Consider the following 23045-nt stretch of genomic DNA (forward strand, 5'->3'; position numbering starts at 1 on the left):
TACATTGAGGTCTTTAATCCATTTTGAGTTTATTTTTGTGTATGGTGTTAGGGAATGTTCTAATTTCACTCTTTTACATGTAGCTGTCCAGTTTTCCCAGCACCACTTATTGAAGAGGCTGTCTTTCTCTATTGTATATTCTTGCCTCCTTTATCAAAGATAAGGTGACGATATGTGCATGAGTTTATGTCTGGGCTTTCTATCCTGTTCCATTAATCTATATTTCTGTTTTCATGCTAGTACCATATTGTCTTGATTACTGTAGCTTTGTAGTATAGTCTGAAGTCAGAGAGCCTAATTCCTCCAGCTCCGTTTTTCGTTCTCAAGATTGCTTTGGCTATTCGGGGTCTTTTGTGTTTCCATACAGATTGGGAATTTTTTTGTTCTAGTTCTCTGAAAAATGCCATTGGTAGTTTGATAGGGATTGCATTGAATCTGTAGATTGCGTTGGGTAGTATAGTCATTTTCACAATGTTGATTCTTCCAATCCAAGAACACGATATATCTCTCCATCTGTTTGTATCATCTTTAATTTCTTTCATCAGTGTCATAATTTTCTGCATAGAGGACTTTTGTCTCTTTAGGTGGGTTTATTCCTAGATATTTTATTCTTTTTGTTGCAATGGTAAATGGGAGTGTTTTCTTAATTTCACTTTCATATTTTTCATCATTAGTGTATAGGAATGCAAGAGATTTTTCTCCATTTTATATCCTGCTATTTTACCAAATTCATTGATTAGCTCTAGTAGTTTTCTGGTAGCATCTTTAGGATTCTTTATGTATAGTATCATGTCATCTGCAAACAGTGACAGCGCTACTTCTTTTTTTCTGATTTGGATTCCTTTTATTTCTTTTTCTTCTCTGATTGCTGTGGCTAAACCTTCCAAAACTATGTTGAATAATAGTGGTGAGATTGGGCAACCTTGTCTTGTTCCTGATCTTAGTGGAAATGGTTTCAGTTTTTCACCATTGAGGACGATGTTGCCTGCGGGTTTGTCATATATGGCCTTTATTATGTTGAGGTAAGTTCCCTCTATGCCTACTTTCTGGAGGGTTTTTATCATAAATCGGTGTTGAATTTTGTCACAAGCTTTCTCTGCATCTACTGAGATGATCATATGGTTTTTCTCCTTCAAGTTGCTAATATGGTGTATCACATTGATTGATTTGTGTATATTGAAGAATCCTTGCATTCCTGGGATAAACCCCACTTGATCATGGTGTATGATCCTTTTAATGTGCTGTTGGATTCTGTTGGCTAGTATTTTGTTGAGGAGCGTTTGCATCTATGTTCACCACTGATATTGGCCTGTAGTTTTCTTTCTTTGTGACCTCTTTGTCTGGTTTTGGTATCAGGGAGATGGTGGCCTCGTAGAATGAGTTTCGGAGTGTTCCTTCCTCTGCTATATTTTGGAAGAGTTTGAGAAGGATAGGTGTTAGCTTATCTCTAAATGATAGAATTCGCCTGTGAAGCCATCTGGCCCTGGGCTTTTGTTTGTTGGAAGATTTTTAATAACAGTTTCAATTTCAGTACCTGTGATTGGTCTGTTCATATTTTCTATTTCTTCCTGGTTCAGTCTCAGAAGGTTGTGCATTTCTAAGAATTTGTCCATTTCTTCCAGGGTGTCCATTTTATTGGTATAGAGTTGCTTGCAGTAATCTCTCACGATCCTTTGTATTTCTGCAATGTCAGTCGTTACTTCTTCTTCATTTCTAATTCTATTGATTTGAGTCATCTCCCTTTTTTTCTTGACTAGTCTGGCTAATGGTTTATCAATTTTGTTTATCTTCTCAAAGAACCAGCTTTTAGTTTATTGATCTTTGCTATCGTTTCCTTCATTTCTTTTTCATTTATTTGTGATCTGATCTTTATGATTTCTTTCCTTCTGCTAACTTTGGTGTTTTTGTTCTCCTTTCTGTAATTGCTTTAGGTGTAAGGTCAGGTTGTTTATTTGAGATGTTGCTTGTTTCTTAAGGTAGGATTGTATTGCTATAAACTTCCCTCTTAGAACTGCTTTTGCTGCATTCCATAGGTGTTGGGGCATCGTGTTTTCATTGTCATTTGTTTCTAGGTATGTTTTGATTTCCTCTTTGATTTCTTCAGTGATCTCTTCATTATTAAGTAGTGTATTGTTTAGCCTCCATGTGTTTGTATTTTTAACAGAGTTTTTCCTGTAATTGATATCTAGTCTCATAGCATTGTGGTCAGAAAGGATACTTGATAAGATTTCAGTTTTCTTAAATTTACCAAGGCTTGATTTGTGACCCAAGATATGATCTATCCTGGAGAATGTTCCATGAGCACTTGAGAAGAAAGTGTATTCTGTTGCTTTTTGATGGAATATCCTTTAAATATCAATTAAGTCCATCTTTTTTAATGTATCATTTAAAGCTTGTGTTTCCTTATTTATTTTCACTTTGGATGTTCTGTCCATTGGTGAAAGTGGGGTGTTAAAGTCCCCTACTATGAATGTGTTACTGTTGATTTCCCTTTTTATGGCTGTTACTATTTGCCTTATGTATTGAGTTGCTCCTATGTTGGGTGCATAAATATTTACAATTGTTATATCTTCTTGGATTGACCCCTTGTTCATTATGTAGTGTCCTTCTTTGTCTCTTGTAATAGTCTTTATTTTAAAATCTATTTTGTCTGATATGAGAATTGCTACTCCAGCTTTCTTTTGATTTCCATTTGCTTGGAATATCTTTTTCCATCCCCTTACTTTCAGTCTGTATGTGTCCCTAGGTCTGAAGTGGGTCTCTTGTAGACAGCGTATATATGGGTCTTGTTATTGTATCCATTCAGCCAGTCTATGTCTTTTGGTTGGAGCATTTAATCCAATTACACTTAAGGTAGTTATTGATATGTATGTTCCTATTACCATTTTCTTAATTGTTTTGTGTTTGTTATTGCAGGTCTTTTCCTTCTCTTGTGTTTCATGCCTAGAGAAGCTCCTTTAGCATTTGTTGTAAAGCTGGTTTGGTGGTGCTGAATTCTCTTGGCTTTTGCTTGTCTGTAAGGTTTTAATTTCTCTGTCAAATCTGAATGAGATCCTTTTTGGGTAGAATAATCTTGGTTGTAGGTTTTTCCCCTTCATCAGTTTAAATATGTCCTGCCACTCTGTCCTGGCTTGCAGAGCTTCTGCTGAAAGATCAGCTGTTAACCTTATGGGGATTCCCTTGTGTGTTATTTGTTGTTGTTCCCTTGCTGCTTTTAATGTTTTTTCTTTGTATTTAATTTTTGATAGTTTGATTAATATGTGTCTTGGCGTGTTTCTCCTTGGATTTATCCTGTATGGGACTTTCTGTGCTTCCTGGTCTTGATTAAATATATCCTTTCCCAGATTAGGGAGGTTTTCAACTATAATCTCTTCAAATGTTTTCTCAGTCCCTTTCTTTTTCTCTTCTTCTTCTGGGACCCTTGTAATTCGAATCTTGGTGCGTTTAATGTTGTCCCAGAGGTCTCTGAGACTGTCCTGAGTTCTTTTCATTCTTTTTTCTTTATTCTGCTCTGCAGTAGTTATTTCCACTATTTTATCTTCCACGTCACTTATCCGTTCTTCTGCCTCAGTTATTCTGCTATTAATCCCTTCTAGAGAATGTTTAATTTCGTTTATTGTGTTGTTCATCACTGTTAGTTTGCTATTTAGTTCTTCTAGGTCCTGGTTAAACATTTGTTTTATTTTCTCCATTCTATTTCCAAGATTTTGGATCATCTTTACTATCATTATTCTGAATTCTTTTTCAGGTAGACTGCCTATTTTTTCTTCATTTGTTAGGTCTGGTGGGTTTTTACCTTGCTCCTTCATCTGCTATGTGTTTCTCTGTCTTCTCATTTTGCTTAGCTTACTGTGTTTGGGGTCTCCTTTTTGCAGGCTGCACGTTCATAGTTCCTATTGTTTTTGGTGTCTGCCCCCAGTGGCTAGGGTTGGTTCAGTGGGTTGTGTAGGCTTCCTGGTGGAGGGGCCTAGTGCCTGTGTTCTGGTGGATGAGGCTGGATCCTGTCTTTCTGGTGGGCAGGTACACGTCTGGTGGTGTGTTTTGGGGTGTCTGTGGACTTATTATGATTTTACGCAGGCTAATGCGTGGGGTTGTGTTCCTGTCTTGCTAGTTGTTTGGCATAGGGTGTCCAGCACTGTAGCTTGCTGGTCATTGAGTGGAGCTGGGGCTTGGCATTGAGATGGAGATCTCTGGGAGATTTTCGCCGTTTGATATTACGTGGAGCTGGGAGGTCTCCTGTGGATCAATGTTCTGAACTTGGCTCTCCCACCTCAGAGGCACAGCCCTGATGCCTGGCTGAAGCACCAAGAGCCTGTCATCCACATGGCTCAGAATAAAAGGCAGAAATAAAGAAAGAAAGAACGAGAGAGAGAGAGAGAGAGGGAGGGAGGGAGGGAGGGAGGGAGGGAGAGGGAGAGAGAGAGAGAAAGAGACAGAGACAGAGAGACAGAGAGACAGAGAAAGAAAGGAAGAAAAAATAAAATAAAAGTTGTTCAAATAAAAAATAATTATTTAAAAAATTTAAAAAGTAAAGAAAAAGAAAGAAAGGAGGAAAGAAGAGAGCAACCAAACCAAAAAACAAATCCATCAGTGATAAGAAGTGCTAAAAACTATAGTATAAAAAAGAAGTAAGAAAAACGGACTGATAGAACTGTTGGACAAATGGTAAAAGCAAAACTATACAGAGAAAATCTCACACAGGAGCATACACATACACACTCACAAAAAGAGAAAAAGGGAAAAAAATATATATATCGTTGCCCCCAAAGTCCACCTCCTCAGTTTGGGATGATTCGTTGTCTGTTCAGGTACTCCACAGATGCAGGTACATCAGGTTGATTGCGGAGATTTAATGCGCTGCTTCTGAGGCTGCTGGGGGAGATTTCCCTTTCTCTTCTTTGTTCTCACAGCTCCCAGGGGCTCAGCTTTGGATTTGGCCCTGCCTCTGCGTGTAGGTCGCTTGAGGGCGTCTGTTCTTCGCTCAGACAGGACGGGGTTAAAGGAGCTGCTGATTCGGGGGCTCTGGATCACTCAGGCCGGGGAGAGGGAGGGGCACGGAGTGCGGGGTGGGCCTGCGGCGGCAGAGGCCAGCGGGACGTTGCACCAGCTTGAGTCGCGCTGTCCGTTCTCTGGGTGAAGTTGTCCCTGGATCCCGGGACCCTGGCAATTGGTGGGCTGCACAGGCTCCCCGGAAGGTGGGTGTGGAGAGTGACCTGTGGTGGCACACAGGCTTCTCAGTGGCGGCAGCAGCAGCCTTAGCGTCTCATGCCCGTCTCTGGGGTCCGCGCTTTTAGCCACGGCTCACGCCCGTCTCTGGAGCTCCTTTAAGCGGTGCTCTTAATTCCCTCTCCTCGTGCACCAGGAAACAAAGAGGGAAGAAAAAGTCTCTTGCCTCTTCGGCAGCTCCAGACTTTTTCCCAGGCTCCCTCCCGGGTAGCCGTGGTGCACTAACCCCTTCAGGCTGTGTTCACGCCGCCAACCCCAGTCCTCTCCCAGCGCTCCATCCGAAACCGAAACCCAAAACCCGAGCCTCAGCTCCCAGCCCCGCCCGCCCCGGCGAGTGAGCAGACAAGCCTCTCGGGCTGGTGAGTGCTGGTCGGCACCGATCCTCTGTGCGGGAATCTCTCCGCTTTGCCCTCCGCACCCCTGTTGCTGTGCTCTCCTCCGTGGCACCGAAGCTCCCCCCTCCGCCACCCGCAGTCTCCGCCCGCGAAGGGGCTTCCTAGTGTGTGGAAACCTTTCCTCCTTCACAGCTCCCTCCCACTGGTGCAGGTCCCATCCCTATTCTTTGTCTCTGTTTTTTCTTTTTTCTTTTGCCCTACCCAGGTACGTGGGGAGTTTCTTGCCTTTTGGGAGGTCTGAGGTCTTCTGCCAGCGTTCTGTAGGTGTTCTGTACGAGTTGTTCCACGTGTAGATGTATTTCTGATGTATTTGTGAGGAGGAAGGTGATCTCCGCGTCTTACTCCTCTGCCATCTTGAAGCTCCCCAGAATACACATTCTTTTGAAGTGCACATAGAACATTTATCAAGACAGACCGTGTGGATTTATAATGATTGAAATCATACAAAATATGTTCTCTGATTGGAATGAAATTAAATTAAGAATAAATAACAGAAAACTATCTGGAATAATCTTTACATATTAGGAAACTAAAGAGCACACATAATTCATAGGTCAAAGAAGAAATCACAGGGAAATTAGAAAATATTTAGAATAAAATGAAAATGAAACACAACATATCAAAGTTTGTGGTAAGCAACTAATGCAGTGCTCAGAGAAAAACGTATACCTTTAAATGCTTACATTAGAAAAGAAGAAAAGGCTAAAGCCAGTGGTGTAAATTTCTAGTTTAAGAAGCTAGAAAAAGAGGAACAAGTTAAGCACAAAGAAAGTAGCGTGAATAATAAAAATGAGAGCAGAAATCAATGAAATAAGAAATGGTCAAAGAATGGAGAAAAAATAATTAAGCCCAAAACTGTTTTTTTCTTTCAATAAATAAAATGGAAAGATCTTTAGCTAGAATGATCCAGAAAAAGACACAAATTATCAGTATCTAGAATAAAAGAGAAGGCATCACTATAGATCCTACAGACAATGAAAGGATAAATAAAATCAAATATCATTGTTATTATTGTTATTGATGTAATGTCCATGTAATGCCAATATATTTGACAACATATGAAATTGACAAATTTCTTGAAAGATACATAGTACCAAAAGTGGCACAGAAAGACACAGAAGACCTGAATAGCTTTGTCTGGCATTACTGGTGAAATCACCCAAATATGTAGGAAAAGAAAACATACTGATTTTACACAAACTCTTTCAGAAAAGAAAAGGGAAAATGAATTTTAGGAGCACCCCGAAACCAAAACCCAGACAAAGACATTATGAGAGCAATATCCCTTTATGAGCACATGTGCTGGGGGCACTACTGCATCCATCACAGGTCTCTGATTGTCTCGCAGGTATGCCGGCATCCTTCTGGACGAGGACATTTTCCGAGGCTAGGAGCTTGTCAGCAGTCGCCCGCTGCAGGTGCTGCTGGCGGGTCTGAAGGCCTACAGTACCTGCGAGAACATCGGCTGCCTGCAGGACTGCCGAGAGTGCACTGGCGGCTTGGTGAGCCCCCGCGGGCCCCCAGTCCTGCCGGGTCTGCGTAGTTACACGTGTGGGGCTGACCGTGTGGCCAGTGGGATTTGGAACCAGGTGGAATTCCCCCCTGCCCTTGTGACCCTGGATGCATTACTTAATTTTGTCACCTGTGCATGTCCACCTTCTTGGATGCTGCGAGGACTGATGCAGACCATGCTTGTAAAATGCTTGGCCCGTGGAGGCCCGCGGTAAATGTCATGAAACTTGGTGGTGGTGGTTGTTGAGAGTATAGGAAAGGGCCAGTGGGGGTCAGATGATCAAAGCTCTGCTCCAGTGTTTAAATCCCTTGGGGAGCAGGCAGGAGTGACCCCAGGGGTTTCTACCCTGGGAAGGAGGCAAATGGGGATATGCCAACCATTTAGAGAGTGTATAGAGTGTCCCCAGCCCAAGCCTCAGACCATATTGAGCAGTGAGGGGTGTGAGGTATGAGAAACCCCAGTATGAATCTTTGCAGAGTCGAGGGCAGTCTGAGGACAGCTGGGATCTGTGCTCTATTCCTCTACAATCCTGAGAGTGGAGGTGCCTGCGGGATGCAGGATGCCAGAGTCTCTGCATCCCTGTGGGAGCCCAGCGCTGGTCAGAAAGGGGACCCAAGTGGGGTCTCTGAGGACAGGATGTGGGGGATGTGTGGTTGTGGACCTGTGACTCGGTGGCATTGCACGGCTGCAGACATCAGCTCTGATGGCATCTGAGGTTCAGCCCCAGATGACAGCGCTGTGTGGGTGACCCCCAGGGACCACACTGCCTCATCGTCCTGTGGGCCAGAAGCAGGCCCTGCAGGAAGAGCAGGGAGGAGGGAGCCCCTCTTGGGCCTTGGGCCTGAATTCCATCTTGAACTTGACTGAGTATTTGCCTAACAACAGCAACTCTGAACCTGAAGGGGAGGCTGAAGAATTTTAGCCTCAGTGAGAAGGGGTCAAGGGCAAGTCCAGGGTGGTTGTAGAGAATAAAAGGGGAGGATGCGTTTCTGGAGAGCCCGGCCTCAGAGCAGCAGACTCGGGGTCCATGGAGGGGCGAGGAGGGGCTGGGCCTTCACCACCGGCAGAGCCCAAGGTTTCTCCCACATGAACAGTGAGGATGGGACTGGGAGCCTCCTGAGTCCTTTCATCTGAGAGTCACCGTGCTCACTTCTCTCACGGTGGCTGAGTAAGGATGTGCACGTGGCGAAGGGGACCTTGGTTGGTCAGACGTGCGTAGTGTGTCTGTGATGGTGGGGGACATGTTTGCTTTTCCAGTGGGAATGATGTCGGGTCTGCCTGGAAAAGAAGGAGAATAGGGAATGAAGTGACAGCTGGCGCTGGGGCACAGCTGGACCGGGAGTATAGGTCCTCTGAGGCAGCTGGGGTGATGGCTTATAATGACCTTAAGTGACCTGACACGTGTGAGGCCCCTGCGAAGGGGCTGGTTTCCATCCATCCAGTGGCCCTGCCCGCTCATGCCCTCCTTCGTTGCCAAGCACCGACCGGCAGTGCAGAAATGACCCCTTCACCCACCATATTATGGAAAAGAACCTGACCGTGGAGGGCTGCTCTTCCAGGCTGGATGCCAGGCCTGTAATCCCACCAGGCACTGCTGCCTCATGAGGCTTTGCTTCCCAGGAGCTCCTCAGCAATGGATGCAGAGGGCCCTGATTTCCATTTCTGTTCCTTCCCTTCTCCTCTCCACCCCCATATCCACCCAACACCTAGCCCAAGGCTATTTGTAGAGACATAAATATTTGTTGAAAGAAAAGCATGAGCATCTTCTAATTGTTCTAAGTTATATTTACAAACACCACATCTTGTGCAGGCAGGAGGTCTCCAGGAGTGAAGTGTGAATGTCTGGGAGCTCCCGAGATGGTACTGAAAACCACCTCTTTCATGGCCCGTAGGTCTAAGTAGGTCTTGCTTCAAAAAAATGTATTTCAACACACATTTGCTGGGTTTGAAGCCAGCAGCCCTGGGTATGACCACAGGAAAGTTTTTCCCTTCACTATGCCTCATTTTCCCCATATATAAAATGAGGATAAACTCTCCTTTGTAGTGGTTGTGAGGGTTAAGTTATGCAAAATGATGATCATAAAATGCTTCATAGATGAACCCAGGAAGCAGCAGCTGACATCTTTATGGTGTGCTTACCCTGGGGATTTGGAGAAAAAAAAAATACCACATGGTCTGTTCTGCTTGCCATCGTAAAGATGGATACAGAACCCAGACTGGTATGGCAGGTCCTATGCAGCAGCTGGGGCTGGGAGGGCTCAGTGACATCTGGAGGGGGGCGGGGGGCAGTCCTTGAGCAGTGTCATTTTAGCAATTTAGAGGATGAACGAGAGGCTTCGAGATGGGGGTCTGAGGACCTGCTGGATAAAGGGATACCTGCACACAGGTGAAGGTGTGGGAGTGTGTGGCGCATCTAGGGACACTGGGACAGGCATGGGCTGGGTTCAGGTGAAGGTGCAAGGGAGGAATGGCAACTTTATTCAGAAAGCCAGCAGACCAAGAAGATGGTGGACTTGTGTCCCAAAGAACCATCTTACCTGAGTTAGAATTCAGGCTTCTTTTATACTAAAATGGGAGGGGGTGTGGTTAGTTGTTGCAAACTTCTTGGGGTCAGAATCCTTTGTTCTTGCAGCTGTCCTTGTAGGTCAGGTCACGAAGTTCCTGTAAACCTTCCACAAGACAAATGTTATTCTCTGTTCTGCAACTTCTTATCTCTTATTTGAGTGGGAAAGTGTTATACCTTTAAAGGTCAGAGCCTTGCGAATGGGCTATCCTGTATATTTTCAGGCTGTAAGCAACGTTCTTAACTTGTAGCAAAAGCAATAGAATACAAAGGTTAAAGTGAAAGAACAGATCCAATATGGAGTCAGATTTGTTCTTCCCTATTGCAAAGGGGCAGGGACCAAGTCTTTGATCACCACAGCCCTACTTCTGACTATAGTGGGGAGTATCAGTAAGCAGCTGTTGACTGACTAAACAGACTGAATGATAGACTGATAGACAGACTGATGTCCATCAGACAGATGGACTGATGGACAGATGGACTGACTAAATAAATGACTGCCCTGTGCCTCCATTTTTCTTTCTTACCCTTAGAAGTTAAGATTAATCCACAAAGCTTGGCCCCTTTGGTCTTTCCTTGCTTCATTATTACTTTTTACCTTGAATATTTTATTTAAACATCTGACTCTATTGTTAAGTATTTGGAGACAAAGAACACGGGCATTGCCTTGAGGCTATTCATGTGCAGAAGCTGGCTCTAAAGCCTGTACCAGAGTAGTTTAGGAAACAGGGACTTGAGAAGAGGGCTGGGATGGAAAATCATTGTACAGTTTATCAAGATATGACTAATCTGGCACCTAATTTTTGCCTCTACTTTAAACACACACCCTGTTTAAATCCCATTTCTCTGGACTGCTAACTTTCATGTTTGTTACTATTGCCTGAAGTGAGCAATGTCTGTGGAAGGCAGCTTCTTTGCCGAGGAAAGCATATTTGAAATCACATTTCTTGTATTATTTTCACCAATTACAGAAGTGGTGATATCCATCGCAGAAATTCTTGAAACTACAAAGACACAAAGAAGAAAGTAAATAAATCCCACAATTATACTTTCCCAGGGATGATTGCTATCATTTGCACCATATTCGTTCTATGCATTGTGTACGTACGTGTTTAAAATTTTATAACCTCTCCTTTTCATCTATGAGCTGATATGGATACCCCTTCCGATCAGTTCTTTGCAGTGAAGTTTTGACGGCTGGTACCATTTATCATGTAGATGCACCATACTTTATTCAACTAATTCTTTAGTGTATGTCAAATTTTTCTTTATTACAAATGACACTATAGACAACATTTTAGTAGCAAACTTTTTTCCCACATACCTGTGATTATTTCCTTGAGATCAATTATTTAAATGATATTTGTATTGTCACCAAAGTTTATACTAGTTCCCACTTCTGCCAGGAGTTGAACACAGAATCTTAATAGTTGCAGGACTACTGGCTTTCAAATTCTTTTGACCGTGACCTATAGAAAAGGGTACACTTTCAGTACCACCCCATATTTACAAACACATATACACAAAATTGAAAAGATAAATTTTATGAAACAGTACTCATCTCACTGTTGTGATCCAGTGCTCTAGTATTTTCTTTTAAATTTATGTCATTTTAAGAAAAGCTAGTCATGATGCATTAAGCTGATTTCATGACCTGCTAGTGGGTCATAGCCTGTAATTTTCACAACGCAGCCTGGACTCACAGATCAAAAAAGGACCTTGCTATATAGAGTTGAGAGCTGCACCTCAGCAGAGTGTGTCCACAGTGATAAAAAGAAGCTGGGCTTTCAGGGGGAAATATTTTCTAGCTCAGTCTGTGGGGTGGCTTCTGCTAAGACCCAAATCTGATAATTCCGTTTTCACCAGAACGCTACTAATTTGGCCCTTTAGGATTTAAGATTATGTATCTGGAAGTGGGAAAGAGATGAAGGCCTTTAAATATCTCCTAAGCACAGACACTAATAGAAAATGATCAGTTCTTGCTGGCTGCTGCCTCATCTTGGATCTGAGGGGAAGACTCATTGAACAGCAGCCTCCAGCGTTTGGACCAGGCGAGAGTTCACGATCCCAGCATTGCTGCTCTTAATCTGTTCCATGGAAACTTTTGGATTCTGAGAGTTTTTCTCTTCATAAATCAGTGTTTCCACAGCACTTGGTGGTCGATTTGAATAGCATCATCACTGTGTGTCAGGAAGTCATGAGAAAGTCTTAGGTTGGCTGTTTCTACAAGAGCCTTGGCAATCACTGCCTTCCCTGAATGTTGCAGAAGTAGCCCTTAGCAGTGAAGTGGATATATACACAGAGTACAAACAGAAGTGAACTTTGGAATTGAACTATATTTCCGTCTTTTAACTCCTTTGTTTCCCAGCTTAAATATTTTCTAACTCTCTCTACCTTTTCAGCGCAGTCTGTCACGTTTTGTGCATAAAGCCTGGGATCAATGAGATTTCATGCAAAACAAGAAAATTTTTTCCAAAATCAGATTCTCAGAGGAACACTGGTTGGAACTTTCATAATTCATGTTCATGCAGTCACTCCGTTGCCTTAATGACTGTTGGTTAAGAGTCATTGTTAAGTGTTTCTAAGTTCTTTCTACGTGTGGAGCAGTGTACTAGGTACATATTCCCTGTCTTGAGGACCAGGACATGTGAGGGGTGCACACTGTACACCGCATGCAACTGGGAGGCCCCAAGGTTTCAGTCAAATGAGCATTAGTGGACTTTTGTTTCTGACAAAGTTGGAGTAACAGACAAGCAGATATACCCTCCTGACTGAAACAGCTTAAAAAATGGACAATATGTATGAACTAAACAGTTGGCGAGATGCTGGACGTCAGGCAGTGAGGGACAGTGATCTCTGAGAGAGAGGAAATCAACCAGATGAGCCCTACAGTTGCCCCTGTTTACTGCCGTGCAGGTGTTTCCATGCCACGCCTCACGAGGGGAAACCAAGGCAGAGCCCATGGAGCTGAGAGTCCAGGGAGACCCACACATCTAGAATTCACAGGATAAAGAACCAGACAGAGAACTCAGAGACCTACAGCCAGTCCCCTGCGATCATTCCGTTGACACTGGCTATTGCATAAGTGTGAGGAAACCACTCGAGGCTGCAGAAAGGATCACCCGAAAGGATTAGAGGGAACAGGGACTTCCCTGATGGCACAATGGTTAAGAATCCACCTGCCAATGCAGGGGACATGGGTTCAAGCCCTGGTCTGGGAAGATCCCACATGCTGCGGAGCAGCTAAGCCTGTGCACCACAACTACTGCGCACCGAAACTACTGAGCCCGTGAACCGCATCTACTGAAGCCTGGGTGCTCTAGAGCCCGTGCTCTGCAAGAGAAGCCACAGCAATGAGAAGCCTGCACACTGCAAGGAAGAGTAGCCCCCTGCTCACTGCAACTAGAGAAAGCCCACACAGCAACGAAGACCCAATGCAGCCAAAAATAAATAAATAAATAAATGAAATTTATTAAAAAAAAAAAAAGATTAGAGGGAACAGTATCCGGTGCTCACACGGGGCGGGGAATAGTACATTTTCCCACCAGCCAGTCTGGAATACCTTAAGACTCACAAATGAGAAAAAAAGAAATGTTATGTATAAAAGACCAAAGGTAAGGATGACAGATTTCTCATTGGAAAAAATGCAAGCAAGAAGACGTTGGAGCAACATTTTTAAAGTACTAAAAAGAAAAATAATCTAAAGCTCTATACTCAGCAAAATTATGTTTCCAAAAAAAAGAAGGCATAATAAAGACATTTTCAGACCTGCAAAAGTTGAGGGGACTTATCACCAACAGGCTTTTACTATAAGAAATATTAAAGGAAATTCTTCATGCAGAAGGAAAATAATATTGGATAGAAGTATGGGTTTGCACAAAGGAATGAAAAGCGCCAAAAATATCAATAGTAACTAAATGTGTCAATATATAAAATTTTTTTAGTATTTAAATCTCTTTAAACAAAAATCATAACAACATAGTGTGAGGTGTATAACTTATGTAAAAGTAAAAATGTATGATAGTAAGAACAGCAAGGCCAGAAGGGGAGAAAAAGAAGTGTGCTATTGTAAGGTTCTTGTACTGTAAATGAAGTGCTGCAGTATCACCTACCTGGAAGTAGACTGTGATAAGTTGCAGATTTATACTATAAATCCTAAAGCTTCTACTAAAATAATAAAACCAAAACTTGTAGCCAGGTAGCCCACCAAAGAGTTAAAATGGAATTATAACGGTACTAAGTTTATCCAAAAGGAGGCAGAAAAAGAGGAAATATGGGAGAATAAAGAGATTGTTCAAATAGAAAACAAACCTCCAGATGGCAGATGTAAACCTAACCATATTAATAAACACTTTAAATGCAAATACCCCAATTAAAAGGCAGAGATGATCAGGATGGAGGTTGGCTGGCAGGTCCAGACCCTTCTTTTCCTCCCAGACCCTCTGAGGTGATTCCCTGCCCTTTCCCTCTGTTGTGGAGCTGAGGGAAGTGCGGCGAGATGTGGCTCAATGATCCCAAACCTCCTTAGTGAGTCAGGGAGGGGCTGGAACGGGAGCTGGCGGGGGCAGCGCGTGTTCCTGGTGCAGCCGTGTACCTTTCCCGTGCTTACACTTGGTCTGGTCCGCGTTGTGGCTTCTAACCTCCGCGTGTAAGCGGAGAATCCACCGGCCTGGTTTGGACGTGTTGAAAACCCTTCACCTGCCTGGTGGGAACGCGGAGAACAGACTCTGCCGGCTCGGAGGAGTGACGTGACTCAGTTCCACTGCTTCCTTTGCTTCCCACCTTCTTCCTTTAAGGATTGATGGGGTCTGGACTTCCCTAGTGGTGCAGTGGTTAAGAATCTGCCTGCCAATTCAGGGGACACGGGTTTGAGCCCTGGTTTGGGAAGATCCCACATGCCGCGAGCAACTAAGCCTGTGTGCCACAACTACTGAGCCTGTGCACCACAACTACTGAAGCCCGGGCGCCTAGATCCCGTGCTCCGCAACAAGAGAAGCCGCGCAATGAGAACCCCGCACACCGCAACGAAGAGTAGCCCCTGCTCACCACAACTAGAGAAAACCGTGGGCAGCAATGAAGACCCAACACAGCCAAAAATAAATAAATAAATAAATTTATTTTTTTTTAAAAAAAGGATTGATGGGGTCAACCAAATTTTCAGGCTGTTGATGTTTAACTGAACTTGCACATGGCCTCTTTTCTCCACATCCAAGCAAACCCAGATTGAATTTCCTACAATCGACTGAGTGAGGAGTGGGAAAGAGAACCCTGGATTCCATTTCTGATTCATGCCGGACCGTGTCATGGAGAGGGCATTCTGAGTGGTGCGGGGGCACCTCGTCAGGGATGGGGTGGAATCTCAAGGTCAGGACGCTGTGACCTTGGGCCTTACTCCTGGGAGTCTCAGTTTCCTTCTCTCTCAAAGCCCAGCGCATGGTAGGCACTCAGTAGATGCTTGACCCTCCTCTTCCTTCTTCCTGGATGTGATTCCAGTGAAGGGTCCCAACTCTCTCGCCTTCTCCTCTCCCCGTCCCCGACGCTGACACATTCTACCTGCCTGGGAGCTGCCTGCTTGGGGCTCTTCAGGGTGCAGCCTTGGACCCTGGAGGCAAGTCAGATTCTCAGCGAATGACTCCAAAGCATCAGCATCTACAGAGGCAGGCCCGGGGCCAGCACAGGCCGCACGGTCCCCACCGCAGGCCGCCCCCGCAGCCCCGTAGAGCTGCAGCCCCGCTGCTGACCTTGGCCCTGCACAGCCAGATTCTTCACAGCGACCTTCTACAGTATCCCTTGGGCCTTGAGTGTTACCTGTACCTGGATGGCCTGGGGCTGTGCCGTCCAACACTGAAAGACGCCACCCCTGGGCTCACTGGGTCCTCAGAATCAGTCTCCACTGCAGGACTTTAGGCCCCCCTCCATTAGGGCCCCTCCGTGGGCGCCTTCTCATCTCCGTCCCCCGGCTGCTCCGTTCCTCCTCAGTGTATCCCCGAATGCCACATGGGAGAGCAGAACTGGCCGAAGCAGCGTAAAGAAATACATGGACAAAATTGGAGCAAGATAAAGTCTTAGAAGCTATCTCTGACCCAGCATGATGATAAGGTTATCAGCAAACACACGTCGACTGCTCCTTTCATGTCAGACACGGAGCTGCTGTTTGCTGTTGGGAGATACAATCCAGCTGGACCATGACAGAATCATTATAATTTAAAGATTGCACAAGAGAGCACCGTAACAATTACAAGTGTTTATAAATTAAAGAAGAAAGAGTGGTGTGATGCTGAGCCCCGTGGTTATTCAGTAGACTTCGTCCCAAGACTGGATCCTTGGGGAGATGCACCACCACCTCGTTTATCTGGCATCAGCCATTTCTTGGAACACAGCCAAGGCCTGAAATAAGCAAAACAGAACTCTGAGAATCCCAAAGAGGTGACACGAAGTCCATGTGCTGAAGCTCAAGCCCTCACTCTACTCCTGAAGGAGCCTGTCCAGCCTCCGCTAGGAGCCTGCTTCTGCTGGTCGACTCTTACATGTGGTTCCTGGTTTCCTGCGGTGCTGCAGACTAGGAAGGATATGTGGTCTCCAAATGCAGACAGCTAGGAGTGCTGGTGACCACACAAGAGCCAGAAGAACCAGAAAAGCGAAACTCAAAAATCCAAGAGCTCAGGGGGGCAGTTCCCAACCCCAAGGAGGACTTGAAGCTCTTCTAGAAGGCAAAGTGGGCTCCAGACAAGGTGGGCTAAGTGCAGGGAGACAGGCAGGCAGGCAGGTACAAGAAGGACTGTCGTTCGAGGGCCTCCCTCCATCCTGGATGCTGCAGATTTGCTATTCCCTGGAATACAATAGATAGTGTTTGTTTAAAGGCTCAGCTCTTCACAGCAATCCCCTAGACATGTATCTCTCAAAACAGATCAGTAGGTCAGCCTAACATGGCAGATACCATTTTGCTCCCCATCCAATTTCATAAGGAGAAACAGAGCCAAGAAAAATCCTGGCTTGTGCCTGGACCATGTGTAGCTAGTGGTGCTGGTGGAGGATTCTAAGTCTGAGGGTCATGGGTCCAGCTGGCTAGGAATGCATATGTGGGCAGGGTAGGGGGAAATTAAGGCATAACACCAAGTAACTGGGTAGCAGGGTAGAAAGGGTTCAGCCCATACTCGGAAAGGATCCAGGGCCTGATCTGGCAAACCTCCTAAGAAGGGACTGGCTGAGGCCCAAGTGTTGACCTCAATAGAAGGGCCGTCTCAGTGGTTACTGTAACAGCTTAATCAGCCAGACCCTTTGCTCAGCTCCAGCCTGATTTTTCTAGGGCACCAACGAGTCTCTGACCAGCTCCCTCCCTTTCCATTTCATAGACCAAAGACCCCTTTCTCTGGACACACTGAGAGCCTTCAAGAAGAATCCCAATTCTGGGGCTCCAGATTAAGTCCTAGGCTCTGCTCATCTCTGCTGTCTCTTTCTGATTGTAGGGATTTAGAAAGACAGCACAGTAAAAAACACTTTATGATGGTTCGTTATTTCTCAATTTTGGAAGAATCTTGCTCCAAGATTAGAGGACTTGGCTCTAATTGTTCAAAAGAGGTTTCCACTCCTGACTCCCTGACATTCCTGAGTCCCCGCTAGGTAAAATGCCAGGACCTGTGTAGTTGTGGCCGCCTTTAATCCTCCAGCAGTCCTATGAGTGGGGATAATTGTCCACATGGGTGGAGGAATTAAGACCAGAGGTACATGCTATTTCTCCAGATCTAGTGAAAGTTGGGGACAGGGGTTCTAATTCAGTTTTTCTAAATCCTAGCCTTTTATCCTTAATTCTGGACCTTGCTTTTTTTCTGGGGGAGGGAGAGGATAACTTTGTTTCTGGCCCCTGGGTCCCATGATAATCAATGTTCTACACTTAGCCCTCATTTAACATTATCCACAATTTGTAAACAAGCCTCTGTGTTTTATTGTTAGCCTCTGGTCACTGGAAAAAAATCATCTCCTAGTGAGAACATCCACATGTCATATTTGTGAGTGTCTTGTGTTCACAGGTCTTATCTTGTCAAGCAAATTAGAGTTGGAGGTAGCAGGTAGTAAAACTGACCCTCATCACTGGTAAAGAAAAGAGAGATTACTAAAATGACCCAAGGACGATCCATTTTATTGGCAACATTCCTTTGAAGATCTCAGCCCAAACTTCTTAAGGGCGTAAAGAAGGCAATTATAAATTTTATATGCGATGGATAACATCCAGACATATGATGTGGATAGAGCTGGCATCCATCCTGGGCCAGTTTGCCAAATTTTGAATCTACTGTATTCTCATTTTGCCCTCCCTTGAGAGGGTTCATAACTCCTCAGAAGGATTCACTCTATCACATCAAGGAAATATGAATGGGGGAGAAAATGAAGCTTCACAAGTTGACTTCTGAATTTGTGATCATCTCAGTTAAGATTCTTTTGGATGCAAGTAAGAGAGACCCATTACAAACTTGCTCAAGTAAGAAAGGAGAATATATCTTAAGAGAGAGAGAGATGTGTTCTGGAATCCAGGTCTCATGGGGACCAGGAACTTGGAAGGAGTCTAGAGTAGAGGCAGTTCTGCTCTTGGTTTCTCCTTCCCTTGGGGGTATAGTCTCAGGCTTTGCTTTTCTGGTGTCTGGCCATTCTCCATGCTCCTCTGCATATGTGGCTGCCCTTTGGCTGTGGAGTTTATAATATCTCCATGCTAGCTACTCTCTGAGATGGTGTCTCATAGATTCAGTGCTGAATCCCTGGCTCAGCTGGAGTTGGTGTCCTTCCCAACTCAGACATGTTTGGTTAGGGAATGGGGTCACAGATCATGAACATGCCTGCTGATGCCCCACGTGTACGCGTGGTAAGACAGTTCTCAGATAGTAGCTGAGCAGATGTCTGTTATAGTACATATGATAGCTTTTAAAATATTTCCTAACTAATCCTTTCAGGCTGGGGTATAGAAATGGAGTTGAATTTTTGTAGATGGATCTTATATCCAACGACCTTGTTAAGCTGTCATAACAATTCTGATAATCTGTTTGTGGTTCTTCTGCGTTTCCTATGATCATAATCATATTCCCTGTGAAAAGTGATAGCTTGTTTCTTCCTTTACAGTTATTGGCATTCACTTCTTTGTCATATCATTGAAGTGGCCAGAGCTTCCCATGCAATGCAATGGTTAGAGAAGTGGTTGATAACGGGCACCTGTATTTTATTCTTGACTTTAACGGGCATGTGCTTACTTTTTCACCGTTAAGGATGTTACTGGTGTGGCTGTTCTGCTGATACTCTTTATCATGGTAAGGCAGGTATGTTTTACCCTTAGTTTATGAAGAGGCTTTTGTGTGTTTGTGTGTGTACTCGTGTTTTTCGTTTGGTTTTAAAATTATGAATGGATCTAAATTGTATGGAATTATTTACATTCCTTTATTTCACTGAGATAATCACAACTTTTCCTCCTTTAATCTGTTTATGTGGTGAATTTACAATAACATATTTTCTAATGTTTAATAAATCTTGGGTTTAGGAATAAATACAACTTAGTCATGGTGTGTGTGTGTGTGTGTGTGTGTGTGTGTGTGTGTTTAATTCACTGTTGATTCTGTCTGCTGATACTCATTTAGGATTTTTCCATCTGTGATCATGAGAGAGGCTGTCCTGTGTTATTCCTTCCTAGTTCTGCCCTTGTCTAATTTGGATATCAAAGTTATAACACCCCCATTAAATGACTTGGGGAGGGAGTGTTTCTTTTTTTTCTGTTCTCTCAAAGAGTTTGTATAAAATGGAATGATCTGTTCCTTGCATATTTCATACAAATATCAGTAAAGCCATGTAGGTCTCATAGTTCCTTTCTTAGACATTTAAAATGATTGCTTCTCTTTCTTTAGTGGTTGTCTTCTATTTCTTCTTGAGTCTGTTTTGGTAATTTATATTTGCCTACTAATTTGTCCATTTCTTCTTCTTTTTAGAGTTTATTAGCATAAAGTTCATAATACCCTCTTATCTTTTTATCTCTACAGTATCTGTAGTTATGCTCCCTTTGCCACTCCTAATATTGTTTGTTTTCCCCACCCCTTTATCTCTTGATCTGCTTTCTTTTTTTTTTCAAATAATAAACTTTTGGTTCTGTTGTTCCTCTCCAGATTATATCTGGGATTTCCATTTCATTGCTTTTTGTCTTCATTATTTATTTCCTCCTATTCTCTTTGTGTTTATTTGCTTTTTTGCTCTTGTTCTATTACCTTAACTTGCATGTTATCTCATTAATTTTTGCCACCTCTCCAATTCTATTATAAACATTTAAATATATAACTTTAGTTATATATTATAGTTATATATTATATTAAATATTGTAACTTTAATTATGTATTATAACTTTAATAACATTTAAATTTATAACTTTTTGGTAAATACTGCTTTGGCTGACCAACCATGATTTGATATGTAAAAGTTTCTGTTTATCAATTCTAAGCATATGTTAACATCCATCATGACTTATTTGACCCATGAATTAGCTGAGTATGTTTTTTTTAATTTCCTAATGTCTAGTATTTAAAAATAATAATAGCCAAACTTTGTTGCATTCTTACTATGTGTCAGGCACCAGTCTTCACATTTTACATTGCTTAACTTATATAATCTTCACAACAACCTTACAAAGTAGGACTGTTATGACCCCAATATTACGTATGTGAAAAATGAGGCACAGAGAGTTTAAGCAATTTGCCCAAGATCACACAGATCCTGAGTTAACAGAACCAAGATTCAAACCCAGGCAGTTTGGCTACAAAGTATAACCACTGTACATACTGCCTTCTTTTTAGTGACTGTTCTTATTTTTGTTGTCATAATAAAAATAATTATTATGTTGGTGTTTTTACTTAATTCCATTGTAGTCAGAGAAAATGGCCAGTGTGATACAGATTTTTTTGAAATTTATTATCACCTACTTTGTGACCTAGAGCATGGGCAGTTTCCATGTGAACTTCAAGATGCATTCTGTAATGAGCTGCAGGGTTTTAAATGTGACCAATAGATCAAGCTTATTAGTGGCATTATTCCAGTATTCCCTGTTCTTACTGAAGTTTTAGTCTGTCTGATTTATCAGTTATTGAGTGGACTAAAATCTCCCACTGTTGAAGGTAGATTTGTCGGTGTCTCCTTGTGTTTCTATCAATTTTGATCTCACTCTTTTCAAGTCGTGTTAGTAGATGTTTACAAATTTAGAACTGTTCTATGTTCCTAGTGTACTGAATCTTCGGTCCTCCTGTAGTGACTCTCTTTAGCTCTAGTAATGTCTTAAAATGTATTTTGTCCAATATTAGTATAAGAACAAAAGCTTCCATTTAGTTGGTATTTGTTAGATCCTTTTACATTAGTGTGTGTTAGCATGTTGCATTTATGTTTCTTATCAATAACACTTACCTGGTTTTTATTTAATTTGTTCTGACAGCCTCATTTAAAAAAAAATAAATTTATTTATTTATTTTATTTTTGGCTGAGTTGGGTCTTTGTTGCTGCACATGGGCTTTCTCTGGTTGTGGTGAGCAGGGCTACTCTTCGTTGTGGTGTGCAGACTTCTCATTGTGGTGGCGTCTCTTGTTGCAGAGCATGGGCTGTAGGCACGTGGGCTTCAGTAATTGTGACCTGCAGGCTCAGTAGTTGTGGCACGCAGGCTCTAGAGCGCAGGCTCAGTAGTTGGGGCGCACGGACTTAGTTGCTCCATGACATGTGGGATCTTCCTGGACCAGGGCTCGAACCCGTGTTTTCTGCACTGGCAAGCGGATTCTTAACCAGTACGCCACCAGGGAAGTCCGACAACCTCATTTTTATCTGTGTAGTCTAGATATTTATTGTCATTGCTGATATATTTGTATTCATTTCTTCCATCTTATGCCTTGCTTTCTTTGGTTGTGTTTTATCTCTGCTTGTTTAGGCCTCGCACTTTCTTTCAGATTTATTGTTTTTTTCCTCTTTCCATTATTCTCTCTTCCGCTTTTCATTCTATTATGTTCATTTTGTGGTCACTCTAGCAGTTGGAGTATGTACATTTAACATACAAAGTCTAAAATTAATTATTATTTTCCCATTCTCCCAACAATATGAGAGCTTTGATTGCTTTCCCTAATCACTAGCTCCACCTTCTACAGTATTATTGTCCATTACTTTAGTCCTACGGTTTTTAATCCCATGCATTAGCCATCATATTTATTATTATATAGAATCAGGGTTTCTCTAGAACTACCACATTTACCAATTTCTTTGCTCACAATTCCTTCTTGCATCTCTTCATTTTCCTCGTTCATGGAGTACTTTCTTCAGAAGAGTGTGGTTCTGTGGCAGTAAACCTAATTTTTCTTTGTCTGAATGTGTCTTTATTTCATCCTCAGTCTTGAAAGGCTAAGTACTGTTAAGGATAGAATTCATGGTTGACAGTTATTTTCTCTCAGCACTTAAAGTTTTTACTATTACTCTTGATTCCCTTGGTGCTGAGGAATCAGTAATTGTCATTTTTCTCTCTGCTCCTTTTAAGATACTTTATTTTATTTTTGGTGACCTATGGTTTCACTATAATGTATCTAGGTATGATTTGTTTTTAATTTTTCCTATTTGGGGTCGTTTGGGATTGCTAAATACATGGACTTGTGTCACTTGACAATTTTGAAAAATTTTAGGCCATTGTTATTTTGAAGACTCTCTCTTCATGTTCTTATTTTATCTCCTTCTTGGTGCAGTAATCTAATATTAATATCTGTTACCTCTACAGTTCTGATTCTGTTGATTGTTATCTATCTCTTCTGATTGTCCTTTACTTTCCCTTGCTTTTTGTGATTTTTTTTTCTTGAGCCCATGAATTTTGGAACTTTGTCTTGGTAGTTCTTTCAGGCCAGAAAGGACCTGCATTTACCTCTGCCAGATGCCTGGGGACTTCAGCTCACTTTGAACTAGCTCCTCTGCTTGGAGCTTTCAGGGCGTCGTATGGATTCTGGCCCCAGAGTCATAGGAATGCAGACCATGGTAAAAATTCTCAGCAGAGATGTTTCTTCCCCTCCACTCACAGCCAGAGCTGAGACTAGCAAATTTCCTCAATATCTTCTTAAGTGAGGGATGGCGTTTTCTCACTTGGCCCTTGGTAGGCATTGTTTTCCAGAGGACCACATTTATACCCATGTCTTTATATAACTTCTTACCTGGCCTCAACACCTGCTCCCCACTTTGGACTCATGCTCTGAGTTCGGCCTCTGAGTATTTCTCTTTACCACTTTGATATACATCAAAATGATTTTTCAAAAATATTCCATCAAGCATCTTTTCAATGGTTTCTACTGGAGACTTAGTTTCTGTTAAAGACTAC

At 42.8% G+C, this 23045-nt stretch overlaps 1 protein-coding gene across 1 annotated transcript in view; it reads left to right on the forward strand.

Moving 5' to 3' along the window:
- Window positions 1-23045, forward strand: part of ACOXL (acyl-CoA oxidase like) — a 353725-nt gene that overhangs the window by 173959 nt on the left and 156721 nt on the right. Inside the window, 1 exon segment of the mRNA XM_029232291.1 lies at window positions 6970-7123. Within this exon segment, the coding sequence (XP_029088124.1) occupies window positions 6970-7123 (154 nt within the window).

Source organism: Monodon monoceros, unplaced genomic scaffold (genome assembly GCF_005190385.1).
Source record: "Monodon monoceros isolate NGI ecotype Baffin Bay Population unplaced genomic scaffold, NGI_Narwhal_1 Super_Scaffold_19, whole genome shotgun sequence".
Classification (NCBI taxonomy): Eukaryota; Metazoa; Chordata; class Mammalia; order Artiodactyla; family Monodontidae; genus Monodon; species Monodon monoceros.